The sequence below is a fragment of the Bombus vancouverensis genome, chromosome 4 (assembly GCF_051014615.1).
Source record: "Bombus vancouverensis nearcticus chromosome 4, iyBomVanc1_principal, whole genome shotgun sequence".
Taxonomy (NCBI): Eukaryota; Metazoa; Arthropoda; class Insecta; order Hymenoptera; family Apidae; genus Bombus; species Bombus vancouverensis.
In genome coordinates, this window is record NC_134914.1 from 12806843 (window position 1) to 12825641 (window position 18799).

Consider the following 18799-nt stretch of genomic DNA (forward strand, 5'->3'; position numbering starts at 1 on the left):
GTATGGAATACATATTTACAAAAGACAAACAAATCGATGATTCCACGAACAAATTCGTTTAACATTTACTTTTTCTTATGCTCTAATATCCGTGTATTTAAAACTCTGTCCTCACTGAAGCAACAACGAGGACCATTTTGACGCCTCTTGTTGCTGCATATCCAACAAACAGCAGGTTATAAAAATACTTTGTCCACATTGCAGCAACATAATCTGAGGAACAGTTAAGTTTTGTTTCCGCCTCAAGGCTATTTGTTGCCAGCAGCAAGAATGCATTGAAGGAACATTTGCTGCTATTGTTACGCGTTTTCTATTTTCCGTTGATCTCTACCGCCCCAGACGGAAACCGACAGCAACCGGCCATATTTGTTACCGACGACAGAAATACCCAGAAACTTGAAAAACATTCGATAACAAGTTGCGACTTTTTTGAGAAACATGAAACAGTAACAAAAAAGTTTTATCGTTGTTGTATCAGTGGAGACAGGACTTAAGGTTATGAAATTACGGACGTTGAATTTCAGGCGTTTAAACGATCATTCGTTCGATGTAATTTTGCATATTTACCGACAGAGGGTTATTAGCAACGTTGTTCCGGAATACTAGTCGTTTTGTTTTTGTTCGAACACATCGGCAAGCACTTAACTGAAGATACCCTGTACGATAGTGAACAGGTAGCGGTGCGAGTGCATACATAAACACGTATGCGCGCGAATCACGAGTAAAAGATTCCTGGCGGAGCTCGTTAATTGCGCCAACGCAAGTACTTTTACTCGGCTCGAATAATGAAACAAGCGAGTTTCTTTTTTCGAGGCATCCACACCGTCGTGCACGTCACCCGTCAGCGCCCCTTTGAATTTCATTCGAATTAATGCGTTTCTTTTAAATCGGACCTTGTGCTTTATCTCACCGCGTGCGCGTATCTTTGATAATACCACGAAAAAAGAAAGATAACCACCACTCGGCAGCCATAGATTTTACATTCGACATTCTCATGACTCTCAAATAATGCATCATAAAAATATTGAATGATGAAATTTAATATGACTGTGACAGTGGTCATCGGTGGTCTACGTTTTACTAAATTTTCTTAGAATGAGCAAAATAAAATAAATCATATGGGCTACAAAACGAGTTAAGTAACATTGTCAGAAAAAAATGCACAATTGCAACAGAATATTTTATATTGTATAATATCTTTGAAAAAATTAAATTGATAAAATTAAAAAATATATAAAATTTGCATGATAGACAATGTGATAACTATTCGAACAGGTTGAAATATTGTCCGATTGGATCTAAACAGTGTTTCAGGAAAATAAAGATTATTTTAGTTTTGTGTAAACGTAGTTAGCGATTCCGAGAGGAGTTGAACATCAAGGAAGTGGATGTCACGATACTCTTTGTGAAGAAAGATATGTTCTCGAGATAACGTTGCTCGAGAAACAAAGATTCTTTAAGATTCAAGCTGATAGAGCCACGACTCGTAGAAGGCTCGTTTCCATGAAGGACGCGGTACCGTTTCCTCAAGCCCGTTAGACCTTTTTCAACCATTTCTCTCCACTCTTTTCCTGTAGTTACTGTCTTTCCTTTTTTCTTTTTTTTTTCTTAAGCAAAAAACATCTTTTACGCGACAAAATCGTGCAAAACGTAATTTTTGTGGTTAACAAATTCATGTAAAAATATCATCGTTAAGGTTATGTCGATTTTTCGTAATTTAACAAATTTCTTCGAAAGTTCTACGGATTTAAATTATACAAAAAGGTGGCGTTGAAATTGCACCAGCCAATCGTTAAATAGGCCGTGACCATTCGGACGACTTTCTCTCGTAGCCACAATGAGCGAAGACATCGGAGAAAAAAAACTGCTCGTATTTAGAATAGTCCCTGTTAGTAACCGTAAACGAAAGTGTTGCGACCTATCGTAACGATGCCCCGACTAGAGCGACATCACCGAGAAACCTAACACAAAATCGAGATTTCTGAAAAACAGTAATGTCGCTTAAGATAACCTCAAAATAGTCCATTTATTCGTTTAGGATTCTATGCTACTCAACCATGATCGATTAGTTTCGATCGTTTCGAATTTATTCGAACATATATTTACAATTGAACCGAAGACGTTTTAATATATCGACAGCGCAACGACGATTTTCATATTTATGGGGAGTTCATAAAGGTAAACGGAAGTAGGGAACGTGATTTCATATTTAATGCGATTGGATCAACTGGTTATAAAGGATTATTTTAAGTAGACTGGTATAAATTCATGTAATTCCTATAAATTGTAAAAGAAAGTCTAACAGCGACCAATTAGGTTGCTAGTTTGCTAGAGGAGGACCCACTTTCTCGTGAACTAGATATACATACCAAGGACTCGGCGATGACACGAATTCAAAAAATGCGCATATTGATGCTTTTCGATGATTACGAAACTAAATTAAGGTAACGGACGCAGAAAATAAAATATGGAGAGCTTGAAACGTATTATTACAATTATTACATGTTGTAGAATATATGAGATAGAGCAAGCTAGTCTTACGTAAAATCAAATCGACCCAGTGACGTGTTTGTTAAGTTTAAGAGCCATGAGCGCCGATTAAACGACCTTGGTTTCTTCCAAGTCTTCGTTGTGTATCGTCGTCCACGAATGTCGCTTGAAACAAATATTTCTGTATTTCTCTTCTTTTTTTTTTTGGTGGTAGAGAAATATGCACACACTTTTGTTAATCGTTCGCACGAATGAAATAAAGCGATATAAAAATCTCGATAATTCATTTGCAAGTAAATTGTTTCCATATTTACGCTGTTTTTCTGTTTTTCGTGTATTTTTTTCACGCACAGTTTCATCGGAACAGCCACAACAAAAACCGCATTCACTTTCGATATTACAAGAACACGTTCCGCCATATTATCCCAATAGTATTTAAAAAATAAAACGAGAAAAAAGAGCACGACGCAACAGGTTGAAAAATTCAACGGATGGAAAAAAGCTCTGACGCGAAATTTTGGCGAATTTTCTATCCGACGTGCACGAACACGCAAGCATCTGGAAACGAATCGGTAACACGGAAGCGAGGAATGCACGAAAAGAATGTCACCCTTCACTTTCTCCGAATCACTGATTTCACACAACACACCCTAGATTCGGCGAATACGAGAGCGAGGACAAATCGACAGGCAAAATACTCTGTCTGGAGCTCCCTCTAATCGATCACCTCCCTTTCGTTATTACTTCAACAAGTCATACATAGATATCGCATTATCAATGACAGACCGATCGCCATGGAGATTTGCGTCACTGTTTTAAATTTAACTCTTTGCGGTCGGCATATTTTTTTGGTGGCATTATCAATTAGTTAAAGCAATAAATATTTATAATTTGCAGGCAAATTTTAAATGCCACCATTGTAGTGACATCTTATCGCAAAAAGGCTGATTTTTATATCGTCGTTATTTACTGTTGTTAAAATGACGGCAGAATTAGCGCCGTTTATATATTGTTATGTTATGTATGAATAAAACCTCGCGTAATAGAAAATGCTTCATTTATATCGAGGGGAAAAATAATTGCACAACAGTTTTCTGAAACTATTATGTAATGTACAAAAGAGTATTATGATGGCTATTCCACGCGCTTATTGCGACATCACGCGGAATGTCGTTTCTGCGAGCGATTCGTCCCTATACTAATCTTGACCCTATCTACTTGTCTATGTACACTGTGTACACTACATATATATCGATGCTACGCAGATACGCTAACCCTTTAACCTAACATCTTTAGGTCCGATCAAACTATCAAACCGATCCTCCGAACGGTCTTCGCATTTCTTGCCCGTCGAAGCCGGCCTGTGCCGTAACTTTGCGAATCTCGCTTGGAACGCGGTGAAGCACGTCGAGTTGTACGCGGCGCAATATTCAGGCGGCCTCGAATTTCACGTAGTAGGGAACATTAACGACCGTAAGCTTACTTTGTTGCCCGCAGCCTGCCGCGCGCCATAAAGCCACATCAATACACGGCAATCACGCTAAGAGCAGATGTTATCCCCACCACTGCCACCCTACCACTTTTCTAGACTCGAGCCAGAGATCGGTCGGTAAAGTGGTGGGGACGGATCGGCTCGTGTCGCCGATACTCGGCTATCACACAAGCCTCCTTGTGTATCCACTACGATTCAGGATCGTGTCAGTAAACGCGTGCTTCCTATACGATTGTTGTTTATTTTATCCTTCTTTATCGATGACGATCGATTTGATCGAAAATGATACACTTAAATAAAGAATGAATTCTATTATGTGTTCTAATATTACCATCGTATTGATCAAGATCGATATCTAATTCCAATTGAAGAAGACAACTATTAAATGATTAAATGAAATCGACTGATATTAAATACATTCGCATTCGACGTATAACAATAGTTGTATTAGTCAAATCTTGCTGAAAATCTCATCTTAGTATAAAATACTGTTCACCTTACTCGTGTCAGGAAAGTGCAAATCCAATAATAGGCACGACTGAATGTATCACAATCGATCAATTTACGTTAGCAATAAATATAACCACAAATAGGTTTAACTACCCTTCCACGTCACGATTATCAATAAGTATAGCAGGACGATTTAATGAGTCTCTCATGGGAGGTGCACCAACGAGAGCTACGGCCCTGACACGTGCCTCGTGCCACGTACGACAATATGCACGTATACGCCGACTGTGTGTTAGTTTCTGACAGCCTCTCGTTGGTGGGAGAGATGTGATATCGGTAGTGGGGAGAGAATCGAGTGTGTATTGATAGAGGGTGAGGACAGCCGTAGCTTCGGTGTAGGTAGACGCGTGACGTCACGCGTTCCACCAGCTGGTTAGGAGACGCGCCACTCTCCTTGTTGCCATGCCCGTGTTTTTGCTGTGATAACACGAGAAGAGGGGAAGGGGCCCGTGTGTACTTGCGGGACCTATGAACTTTTGAAGCACGAAGCAGCGTCATTCGAAGGTGCAAGTGTATACTGAAACTTTGCGTTTATCCAAGAATCTTTACTCATTATTTTAAATTACCGATGGATTATTAACTGAATAAGAGTCTTTATAATTAAGAATATATCTGACATTCTTCTAAATTGATTTGTCAAACTTCAATTTGATCGATTATCGATTGGTAGCTTCTTGTAAACGAGACGTATCTATAATTAAGTGCACTCAAGCCGATTAAAGCGCTTCTGTTGCGTTTAATTAATACGTGACTCGCTGTTCGATCTTTATGTATCCCAGTAGATTATCATATTATTCGACACGACAATATTGAAGACCAGAATTTGTCTTAATTTTAACTATGGACGGAGAAAATGTTTGTCACTATTGAGATTACTCCGGGCATAATCATTCTCTATTTCTAGCTGAGCGTCCTCGCGGATGCGTCAGAGAAACCCATCTGGTTCGCTTATTCTCGATCACGATTATTCCAATCTCGAGAGTCGCACTTTTCGGGTATTATTCATCATCCTTGACAATTTTCTTCCCATCATTCCTTGTAGTGATACCATATACTGTATCTTACGACGATATTCGAATTATTCGTTCATTAAATACATACGTAAAATCACTATATTAAAGATATAGACATTGAAATCTAACTTAACAAATAACGCTTGAAATTGTCGCACAACTTGCAGGCCCTTACGCGAGCCCCTCGTAACCTGAGGAAATAGAAAACACCTGGTAGATATCCGATTCCGACGCTCTTCGTTGCAGATGAGGGCCGTTTTCGATCAGCGTAAATCGATTTAGTCGCCTCCATGAAAACAATGCTTCCTAATCTTTCGTTGATTCTTCACTTGACAAAATAAGTTCACGCGATTACCATGTAAAAATTTTAGGTTATATGTTTCGAGCTGGTATGTATTTTTATGTTACGTGTATGATGGCAATTTCAATACGGTTAATATAAATATTACGAAATTGTAGTAGAAATTTTTATAATACTTATATTACATATATTAAATCATATAACATATATTAAATCCTAGGACATAGAGACAGATATCTATGAAAATTATTTGCTCGTATGTAGGAATCCAGTAAACGTGTTAATAAATAAATTTACGTTCCCATTTCGAATTGTGAAATTTTGTGATACGTGAGTGTAAGATACAAATAAAATTCTTGATAAAACGATTTTCAGAAAAAGAATGACCTGTTTTAATGTGAAACGCTTGGAAGACACACACGACATTAATGACGTTAACGCGCGTAGGATTTCCCTGAAGGCGCGTATCGCGTATATAAGCGTGACGTAATGCAGACATTAATAATTATTGTGGCATAATGATTGTGACGCGCGTGACCGCCACCAACGGCAGTGGTATTTATGCCCACGCCGATGGAAAGTAACGCGTGCCTAAGGGAATTCATAAAATCGAGCAAAGCGACACAGCAGCCGATCTCTGAATGCCTACACTTTTGGATTCCTTTGAATTTCTACCATTGTGAGCGATGCTTAGCATTCTAAAGATGTCACATAGTTCGGTGATCCCCGAGACTCGGAATCATCAATAGCTCAAGTATGTTACTTGTTTCTTCGTTCGTATGCATCTGCGGCTTTAAGCCGAATATATACACCACAAATATAGCTTTGCGAACTATTGACATGTTTGAGATGTTATCGTATAAAAAGGAAACCATACAGCGCCCTCTAGTTATTATAATGAAGTATTTTCAAAGAAATTGTACAAAGAAATATTTGTAGTAAATTAGTCTTCTTCAAAACCTAACCTAAATTAAATTCTAATTCATCGTTTTAATCGAGCTCCTAACGATGCATATATGTTGAAAATCTTAGTGGTGTAAGTATAAGAATATCTATTATTCCTGGTTTACAACTCCTTAAAAGGTACTACCCTTTTAGTTGATAAACAATCAAGATGTTATCTATGTTTTTCTTATACACAAAGGATATAGATTAAGCTTTTTGTAGTAATAAAATATAAAAAATATCAGGCAACTGACTTATACAATGATTGTACAATATTCATAGTTTCAAAATAACGATCACCACGTCTTAGTAACTAGCATCTTTTTATTCTTGTCAAAAACTATCATACATTATAAAAAAGGGTGACAAATTGATGACGAAGTTCAGGTAGTGTATTATATGATTGGTTAACTGACAGAAATTACGCGCGACAATGATTGTGTGTGGACCAGCGGCTCGCGGAAGGTCAGTGACAGAAAAACGAGATCACAGTTTCTGGGGGCGAAGCCCAGTCATCGCCCTCCCGAAATTTCGATTGGCGTCGCGCCCGCAGCGCCACCTGGGCGCTAGTCCGCTACTCGTCTCGGCTCGAAACTCATTCCAGAAGTGAACGAACGCGGATGCGCGTACGCACGGTTCCTCTATTATACATTTCCATCGTAAAGGTGCGTTTAGGTACCGGCTATTAACCCCTTTTTACAGGCCAATGCGATTACAAGCGATTCGAATAAAAGGAAAAATCTCACATACGTTTTCGCTAATTCGTTAAAACACCGTTACCACAATATAAATAATCTCCTTTTTTTCCGAATAGTATAACATATAGCGGCTACAAAAAGCATTGACACGCCATAGTATATTTCTTATATCATTCGCATACTAATTAATTACATTCAAATATATTAAACTTTATATCATTTAATAATATATACTTTCATACGACTACGAAAAAATATTATAAAAGCGAAATGTAGAATCTGATATGTAGCAATACTTCTTCTAGTCATTATACGATAGAGAGAACGATAATGACTTCAAGTTCATAAAAATCCACGTTACAAGCGGATAGAAATCGAGAAGTAAACGTTAATTATACCTAAAGTTCACGGAAAGATTAAGTTGCCATTACACCCTTTAATAAGCTTTGTCACGCACCAAGCTGCGAAAGCCACAACCTACGGCGATATCTGACCAGTATACACTTGAAAACGAAACATTCTTGCTATGAATACTTTGTACAGGACGCTATTAAAAAACGAATTGATGGTATAATACTTACCGAGAGAACAGTGAAAAATGTTTAATTAATGGTAATTATGTTGATTCTTCCAATATTATATCAAGTTTTATATTTCCCATATTTTTCACTTAAGACAATATTTAGATCAAACTGTCGATACGAAATAGATAAAGGTTAAGTCCTCAACTACCTGCCTTGAATCCTCTCGATTTCTTTTTATAGCGTCACTTAAAGACTGTAATCGATTCATTGCTGATAAATTTACTACAAAAAGTCTAAACAAAACTTGACATAACAAAACTGTACATTGATTAGACATCTTTCTTTTTACTTCTCTCAGTGAGTACTGTCGGTTCACAAAGTCTGGCTCCATATTTTATAACACTTTGTATATCGACGACTATTCAATATGAAATTCGTACTTTCTTCTGAAACATATACTTTTATCTTTTCTGTTTCCCAATTAAAATTAACCTATACATATAATAAGTCTCCATATTTATATGATACGTGTATTGTTGAACGAAGATGCGGTTCAATTTACACACAAGACCGATAAGTGAGGCGGCACGCGTTCAACGTCTTATTGAATCGAATTCAAGCTGCGCGGTGCGTGACTGTCGGCCACCGATTACGCGCACATGTCGGTCCGACCTAAACGCACCTTAATAACACATTCACCGCTCCGCTATTTTCGTCCACGGATTCACCATAGAATGAGATCAGTGCGCTAAATTTACTACGGATCCCTCTCTTTGCGCGCTGGAATGTTATCCTCCCTCTCCCCCCTCCCTTTCTCTCTCTCTCTCTCTCTCTCTCTGTGCTATGCTCGCTGGATGTTGCGCGGCTTTCATAGACTCGTTTTAAATCGCTGTAACCGTCCTCACTGCCGTGGAAACCAACCCATCAGGGCTGTATCCAGTATAGCATATGTATAGTATATGTAGTATACCATCACCCTTCAGTTCGTAAAAGGAACTTTATGAGAAGGATCCTTTTTCATCGTGTATCGTTTCCGACGTGTTTGAAGATAAATTGTAATTTTAACTCATATTTGCAAGCATATATGTATACACGAAACGACTGGTTCATAGCGTATTATGTATATCGCGTGCAACGAGTTATGGGAAACGCGTTTGCTTGCCAACAACGTATTTATTAGCGGATCGCGCTGTCTAGTGACATTTCGATGATACAATTGATCGAACTGATTTCACAATTCGCGATGATCTTCGCGAAAACTCGTATGTTACATAAAACAGTTTTAAATTTCAGTAACATTATAATGTGACACGACATGACTGTCACTATTATGTTGGTCAAATTTGGGACCAGTTTGAAAATGTATATAGAAGTTACGAAACATTTGTTACATCACGTATGTAGTTAAAAATCCCTATACAATACCAAGAGCCATTTTAAACATATATGTAACAGTTATTAAAGATGATTCCACTGAATATTAAAGTTTATTAATATAACGAGTAATTTTGATTGTTTAAATATATACACCAAATATCTTGTAATTTCTGTATACATTTTTAGACTTATCTTAATTTTTAGCGACAGAACCATAATTGTGTCTCATTATAACGCTACCAAAATGTTTAAATATTCATAACTTGCCGCCATATTAAATTTTAAGTTCATTACCGACTTTATCGACTATGCACTGGTAAATGTCTAAACGCCGAAAAGCATGGATGGCTTTAAACGAAGGCGTCTAAAAATGAGAAGCAACTTCCTCGGGGGAAAAAAGTCTGTATATACACGCGTATGTGTTTACTAGTTGCCTGAAAAAGATGCTCGTCCGCGGTGCGTTAAATACGCGCACGTGCGGGTCTAACGAATTCAGTGTGCGTGCGGTTAAGTGTGTATCGGCAGTGCGTTTGCATGGATAAGGCTCGGTAACTGCGCTTACAAAAACAAGACAGGGTCTACGACACGTTCCATCCAAGACACGAGACCTAAGAAGAAAGACACGTATAGGGTTATTTTTACTCTTTTCCACTAAGAACAGACGAGAGCTACCGGTTGGTTATTTTTCAAGAGGAGAATTTATATTATCGACTGACTGCTTAGACGAGCATGACTGAATCGCTAACTATTTACATGGAATTCACGTTGAAAAGTGCTACATGATATGACGAAACGCAACGTAGAGAGTATAGGGACTTTTTCGAAGATCATAAAAGAGGTTATATGTACTATATGTATGTACATGTGAGAAGCGTGCCTTGAGTAATCGAATTGGCCTGTAAAAAGAAATAAAGCTTCCTCTTTTTCTCGTGCGCGTCTGTTTTGTAGCAGGCTGTGTACGTGCGCCTCGTTCTATTATACGTTTCGTTTGTGTACGTGAGTTCGAAATAACTGGACGGATTGTATGTTGCAACCGCATCGTGTTCAAATAACAAAGGAAGAAACGCGCGAGAAAGTGCGTACCTTTTTTTACAACGATAGAAAGAAAAATAACCATCGAAGTATAAAACGTTCAATCGCCGCCATGTTTCTTTTTCGCCCTTTTTTTTTTCGTAAAGAGTATACACCTAGAGATGGTGTATCTATCTGAAAAATATTTCGACGGGATTCAATGAATCGAAAAATCGCGTGAAATATTCTGTTAAAAAAGGGGGAAAGAAAAGTTAGGAATAATATTCCGAGAAAATTGTTTGAACCTTGATAAAATGGTTAGTTGCAAACGATCGTTTCGGTTGATCCGTTGCATTTTGAAGGCCTCTCGCAAATATACCTTCCTCGAATGTAATTTCCTGCGAATTCGATTGCGAATTAACCGATATTGCTTTTCGACTGTAACTTACGGTCGCGGATGCACATTCGAAGAATCGATTAATCTTCGCGAATGTTTCATAGCAATGAATTCTACCGTGTTTTAACGACGACCACTCTTTTGTTTAATTAAAATGATTAAAAATATACAATAAAAAATCAATAAGAATAAAAATATAAAATCAAATAAAAAACAATTAACTTGGCGTAGTGAAGAAAACATTTGATTGCAATTGCCAAGATGATCAGTTCAAATCTTCATTAAATCAAACATTGCTTTTTTAGAATTATTTTAATAAATTTTGTGATGTTAAGATATTAAATTAGCTGCTTGTAATTTACAGAATAATGTTAGAATAGGGGTGTATATAATTTCTTCGTAGAATGGGTTCAGGGAATAAAATGTTCTTTGCAACAATCGTGCGGAGTACCGGGAAGCCAGTCGATGGTGGAACCGTGCCAACTAATCCACTCCTTGACGATTTTATTCAAAGGGGTTAGAAACAATGACGGCAAAACGTTTCACGCAATCGCGATACCTTTACCAACCAGTTGTTTTTTCGTCATTCCACCTGATTACAACCATTATTCACGTAGATGATTGAATTCCTAAACAGAAAATTGTTGCTTCTCATTATTCCCTAATTTAAATTTGTATTTTTAATTACTACTAATTTAAGAATTTCTACCTCTTATTACTACTAATTTAGATTTTCCAAAGAATTCATGATTTAAAAAAGTTAAATAATTTAGAAATATTCATTTTAAATTTAAATTAAGATCAATCAGAGGATAATTATTCGTGTCATACCTACTGTAGGTAATGTTCCTTTCTCACATCATTAACTGAAATGTGCCAACCATTTACCAAAAATATACAATAAAAGCAAGATTAAAAAATCAAACTAACCATACCTTTAAATCAATATGGCGTATAGAATATCGATTCAACAACGATTACTCGTGTCATCTGCATTTTATGTAATTTTATGTAAACACTACATAATATGTTTTGTCTTAAATTAGAATCATAGTAGCGACATATGAAAATAGGGGGCGACAAAGATCCGCGGAGAGAATTTCGGCGTTGTTATCTTTGGCAAGAGTCGCGGAAGTGCACGTTTCGCCTCGCGTTACGACAATTATGGTTAATTGGATTATTTTTCACGCGACCCTGGGAAGCTTTGCCCGATGTTCGAACTTGGTTGCCACTCAAAGAGATTCAGTACCGAGAAAACCCGATGCTGACATAAAAAAGGGAAAACGTCACCTCAATTTTATATACTATTAGTAAGAAGTTCACCTAACCTCACCAACGTCCGTGGACGGACCAACGAACTTCTAACATCGTAGAAAACATTCGTTTCAATTTTCAACGTTACAAGAGGAGATTCGTAAAAATGGAATTAACTTTAAGGAGACAGCTTGTACACACATAAATACAAGTCGTATCATGTTTTAGGCGTACATTATTACTTGCAAGTATGTAATAAGGCTGGAATCAAAGTTTCTAATAATAGGCTTTGTATAAATAAATATACGTAATGTACTTTCATCTTCTTTACTATAGAATACTCTTATATTTATATTAAGTAGCTATCAATGATAATAGGTGCAGTTGCTTATTTCCTATTAGGAAAGTTATGGCGTTATATTATATTGGTTTAATAAATAAAAAGCGGATATATATATATACATATTATTATGTCACATATGTAGGCCTCAAGTGCTAACTTAAGAAAAGACTCAAAAAAATTCCTCCACTTATAGACCTATCTTAATCTTATTTTTATATTCTAATCTTATACATCTGTTAACGTTTCTAGGTTTGCACGTTGTCATACACATTCTTTATTTTTATACCCTACTTTGTATAGCATATCTTATAAATAACACATATTTGCTTATGAACTGATTATGTTTCATGTGTTCAATAAAAAAAGGTACTTATATGCAATTAGGTACTATGATTATGTATACGTCTAATAGATAACAAATCACGCGATAATCTCGCGTCGAGTGATTTTCAGCGTGACAGTAGTGAAGCTACGTTGATACTGGCTAGCGTCCAGCTTCGTAACAATCGCCTTGACGACAACTTTCTAGAATCTCTGACGGGACACAATTAATTTGTATTTCAGAGCGTTACGAATGGTAATAGAGATGCTATTTGGTAAAAGTAACCGAACGGTAAGGGGGGAATCGTGCGCGCGGGCTCCACAGCCTCGCCGCGTCGAGACCCGATCGGTAATCGATAATCTCTTAAGAAATTAGCACGGATTTGTTTTGTTCGTGTTGCGTTGTAAACCGGAGATGGAATACGAGTTAGAATTAAAAGAAATTCTTACTAACTTGTGCCAGTCGAATTCCTGATTAGAACAATCTCCTTCTTCAACCGCCCGCCAAATGAGTTTACCTTACCGACAAAATCGTTGAAACTTTTTTTGAAAATAAAATGTTTAAAACACTTCATTCAAACATACAAACTCTAGCTTTAACTAAAATTAAAGTATGTATATAATTTTGAACAAAACACCTTAAATTTTTAGCAAATCATAAATTTGACATGATCAGACGATCCTGGAAGAATAAAAGGGAAGAATCGTGGCCTGCGAAAAGAGGAGGGTAGGTATGCAAGTATGTACTAGGTTGAACGATACTTGAAGCGGCCCACTTTCTTTACTTTCACGCTGCCGATGTTCTTCTTTCGACGCGCTCGCTACTCGGCCTTCGTAACTTGACGATGAGAAAGGGCCTATGGCGGACGCGCATACTTGCTGCTGTTGCACACGCACCATGAGTAACCACTACCGCTACACGAAGCTTCTGTGGCAAGCGTGTACGCCCGCCGTTCGCGACATGCAAGAGTAGCATCGAACAATTTCTAACGGGTTTTTCTCCGCATCCGAAAGTCGAAAGAACACGATGAGTTTCTACACACCGTGACAATTTCAACCATTCCTTTGATAACATATAATAGAGGGTTCTAGGATTTAACATCCAAACTTTGTCGATATGTTTTATGGATATAATCAAGTAAGAAATGTTATTACAGATATGAGTTATTTAAAGCTTTATAAAACCGTTATAATAATATATAGCACAAAGAGAACAATAATGAACTTGCGGTTATATGCTACAAGACATTGATCATTAGCTGTCGGTACTTTCAAAATGTTTACCGTTCCTGTCGATACGGAAGTGACAGCGATAAAAAAGTTTATTACCTTATGAACCACATTTTGATTTCATTTCATCTTAATGTATCAATCTAATACTTGTTCGATATATCTACCTTTTTTAAAATTGTCCACACATAAAAGTCTAATGGCGCAAAATTGAAGGCGATATTCGAGGATAAACTACTGCTTTCTTTGTATTTTGTATATCTGTTATAACTTTTTAGTAAAGCTTTAAACGATCCATGTTTATAAATGTTATGTTTACACATTTTGTTTGAATTTTAGATTACAAATCTTTATGCTGCTGGAATGGCATAATATTGTTTTTTCGGGAACAGTCATGTAGCTATTGCATTTGTACTTTGAGTCAAGCAAGTGCAAAGTGCAAAGTTTAAATGCTACAACTGTACGATTGTTTTCGAAAAGCACATAATGTCATGACATTTTATGTTTGATCATGACACATAACACATTTACAATGTTTGTCTGTTAAATCCCGAGACACCCTACATGCAGAAAAGGGGATATTTAATTAGTTGATAATTTTTCCAATGTACCAACAGAGTAAAAGATGGCCGCGGAAAGAAACGGAAATTGTATCGAAACTGATCAAAGTGCACGCTCTGTTTTTACTCACATGAGAAAGACAATCGTCACTTTTTTATCGACCAGGCGATTATTTCGTAACGCGATAGCATTAACGGTCAAAGTGTCACGAGTTCCCAGCTTATGAACGCTTCTGCGCGGTTATAAATATTTTCATCGTTACAATAGTGTCCACGACAATATATAGTTTATGGCATAACTGGTACGACCACCAGTTCAAGCGTCCTATGTCGATGTCTAAGTTACAACCACAGAAAGAAATCGATAACTATCCGGGAAACGTCGCGGGAAAAAGAAGAAATCACCGGTATGCAAACAAAAGAAGCTGTACTCGGTTAAAAAACAATCGCGGCGCCGCTCATTAATCATATACCTACCTAATAAATGTAGGGAGTCGCTAATCGTTATTCAACGTCCTTGTCGAATGCAAAATAAGCTCGGTCGGATGATCAAAAGACGCGATCTGTCTGGCATTACTGTTATCATGAACGATATTTTAATATCACGTAAGAAATTTATCTCTGCATATTCGCGAATACACGAATATTAAGTACACCGTAATAAAAAGAGATTTATGAAATGTCCAGTAGCAAACAAAAATATCACAAATCAGTATATCTCTTGTAAAATCCTGCGTAGATTTGTAACACGATCTTTTATTTAATTTTTTTTCAAAGATATCACTTTTTAACTAATACTACATTAATTCTAGAAATATTATTTTTTTTTCGTTCTATATTGGTTCGAAATCGAGTCTAATATCTTGTATCGATTTTACATACACTCAAATAAACGATATGCTTCGCCAATCTATTGCGTATCTTTTACTATCTATTTTTATTGTAAGCCTGATTAACAGTACTAAATTGCGGTATATTTAAACTTCAGATCCAGAAGCTTTTATTATCTATGAGATACCCTAACGTTGAAACAGGATTTTTGATATCATTAATTGAGCGACCTGGCCATTGTTCTTTGGGTTCTTTTGCAAGTGGTTACATGAGATACCAAGTGGATGCCCTTTCGCAAGTTACTTTGTAATTCAACGCAGATCTGGTATGCGCGATAATACCTTTGTTTAAAGTCTAGATCGTCGTCTCGATGCGCGCACAGAAAGAGAAACGGGGCCTTGCATGTGTGTTCGCTAGTCAAACAGATGCGTCGCGTAGCCCTATGAAAGTGGCTATATGCTCTCGGCCAGGACGTAAATAGTTACGAGCCTCGTGCCGTAGAATTTTAAAGCGGAGTTAACGTCTGCCTCTGATACGTTTCACCCGATATTCGACGCGTGCACCGAATTTCCGCGCCGATTTTTTTCTCTGTTTAGTCGCCCTTTATTATCCGTGATTCGAGTTTCATCCGCTAGTCAAACATATAAATCACCGTTAAGTGCGCAGCGATTCCTTGGATCGATGATTAACTTGTGATCGCAACCTGCGCGCCCTCTACTAACTGAGAAAATTCAAAATGGTGAAAGGATCACGTCGATGTTCTTAACATTGAAAATATTTTGAGTATGCTTTGATCTAAAGCATACTCAAAAAAGTTTTTCTCGAAAAATTGCACTTTTCTGATAACGAATTCATTCGAATAGCTCCTACAGGCTTTTGCAATATTTCATTTCTTGTCTACGTCTTTCGAATAAAATTTGCAAAGACCACGATGAATAATAAGGAGGTTATACCATATTCGGTGAATAAGATACATGAAGTTGAATGCATATTCCACTTACGGTTTAAAATTGCTTGGGTATAGAAGGCTCGACATTGTCTTATTAAAAAATAAAACAGAAACCTGTTTTATGAACGAATTCTCGTGTGTTTCTTCTTAATTGTTTGTAATATCTAAATAAAAATAGTATTCGTTCGAATATTTTATTATTTGAAAGAAATTCATAATAAAGATGCTAGGAATTTTTTCAACAACTCGATTATTCAATTTTGGTTGGAGAAGGTATAATATGCGGTATTAAATCTTGGTGGAATTGCGATTACGATAGTTGGACTATATACCGAACGCTCGATGACCGATACATTATCTAAACGGTAGGTTATGTATGTGAGGCTCTATCTATTGTTGACCGAGTGTGGGATGTCGCGAGGGACCGTCTCGACAAAGTCGTAGATAGTTACGTCGATGCCGTTGTTGAATTTTAAGTCAAGAGAACACGCACGTTCGACCAGATGATACATAACACGTAGAATAATGCAGATTAGCCGCGGCAGAAGGAGGCCACTAACGTAACTTTAATCCGTCTGTTACGCAGTTAAAACGAACGTCTACTCTTTACGTAAACTTTTTCTGTCTACTTAATGTAGCTACAAAAAGCATTTACCACTTATCTTTATTTTCCAATGAAGCGCTTTTTAATAGTTTCTACATTGAGGTTTTAGTATTCATAATATTTGGCATTCATCCTAATCAGAAATTTTTGTAGTTGTATGAAAGCTAGTATACTAGAGTATAGTATAGTATAGTAAAGCTAGTATAGTATAATATACTAAAAATTTAGTATGCTCGAATCGATTAATTATGTAAATGCTATTGGATAAATACAATGGCGTGTCAATATTTCTTACAAATATATTTGAACAATATTTGTATGATATATCTATCTTCGCATTCGTCAACTACAAAGATTTCTTATTCGAGATATCAAATACAACATATATGATTTCAAGAAACATTGCCAAACAATTATCAATTCTACATTATATGAGAAGTCCCCATCTTACGTTATAAGAATGTCATTCTATATTTCTCTGTTCACGGACTTTTCCTTTCTGTCATTTCAAAGTTAAAACCGTGTAAAGAATATATATGGTGCGCGCGCGCGAGAGAGAGCAGTTACGTCTGAATCGTCCTTGAATGTAAGTGGAGACAAGGCGCGAACCAGTAAGAAGAATGCGGCGCACGCGGTATAAAGGGACCTTAAAGGCTTCGATACGCGAATGGTCGCGCTCTGGCGAGCGAATCGCGCAACAATTATCGGACAATGACATTTTATCCACATATTACGGTAGATCTATAAAATTCATTACTAAATTCATTAATTCACCAATTGAACTGGCTGCACTAATAAGAAGGCAGTTTCACTTTCTAATAATTTTAATATACTAACAAAAATCAATTAAAAATCAAGTACTTTATTAAACGTGTAAAATTATAAAAGAACTTTATAACCTACAATTCGTCATTTGCCGATTCACCAATTTTATAACAGTCCAGTTATTATATCTTAGATATTTGGTAAGGCATTAATTTTCCATAGAACTTTATGGCTCTGTTAATTATTTCTATACTAAAAGGCTTTGAACCAAGTAGTTATATTAAAATACACTTTTTTAACCATTAAATGATATCAAAATTTTAAAAGAGTCAACTAAGTTATACTTATTTTCCTTTGTAATCTTCAGACATATAAATGAATTAGTAAGTGTACTTAAAGTAGTAATTTTATGGCTTTATCCGAAATAGATTCGGACAGGCGGTGGTATCGGTGGCCCTTGTTACCGGTCGAGTAGTCGGGGGTTAATGCGGTTGCCGTGATAATAACTCGATACGTGCTCTGTTCGTAAATCTGCGCGCATATGTTACATCGTTTAGAAGGGGAATGGGGACTGAGGGAGGGAGGAGCGCGAGAAAACCGCAGCAGCGCGACGAAAATCGTATCGAAACGACTTTGGTCTATGAAATTCTATTAGCGATTCCCGATTTAATTGTCTATATGGTACTGTGGCCGATACACGAAAAAGATTTCGTGTGGAGACTAGTTACAACTATATACAGTTACAATTGCAGGGGACGAAACTCTCTCGATTCATCGACCTCTAAAAACGCTTGGGAAAATATTATCGCATCGCTATTCATCCCTTGACCTAGCCCAGCTCACGTTGAATGAGTTTGCGCTGAGAAATTCCCTGTCGCCCTTTCTACTCTGCCATATTTATATTTTTCGCTCGTTTTCTTAGTGTTTTTTAGTTCGTGCATAATTGTTTATATTAAATTGTATATATTATTAAATGTTATTAAGGATTTGAGATAATAGCTTGCCTTTGTATGATCGTTAATTTTGAATCAAATTAGTAACCGTTTTTAATTATAGTTGGAAACGAGCGTATATCGAAAAATGGAGTGAGATATACAGATTGGCTAACATCACACGTTACGACTCTAAAGTATACAAAATCGATAGCGGCTAAGCAATCCACTTAATGGCATTCCCTAAGCAGC

General features: G+C 36.8%; 1 protein-coding gene across 5 annotated transcripts in view; it reads right to left on the bottom strand.

Moving 5' to 3' along the window:
* Positions 1–18799, bottom strand: part of LOC117156480 (uncharacterized) — a 94197-nt gene that overhangs the window by 9250 nt on the left and 66148 nt on the right. Inside the window, exon 2 of one of the 5 annotated variants that reach the window (XM_076617639.1) lies at positions 11318–11387. The exons of 3 other annotated variants lie outside the window; for them this stretch is intronic. In XM_076617639.1, the coding sequence (XP_076473754.1) occupies positions 11318–11345 (28 nt within the window). In that variant the 5' untranslated portion in view covers positions 11346–11387. Of the gene's footprint in view, positions 1–2541; positions 2681–11317; positions 11388–18799 lie in introns of those variants that run through there. One more of the 5 variants, XM_076617640.1, reaches the window with a different exon arrangement.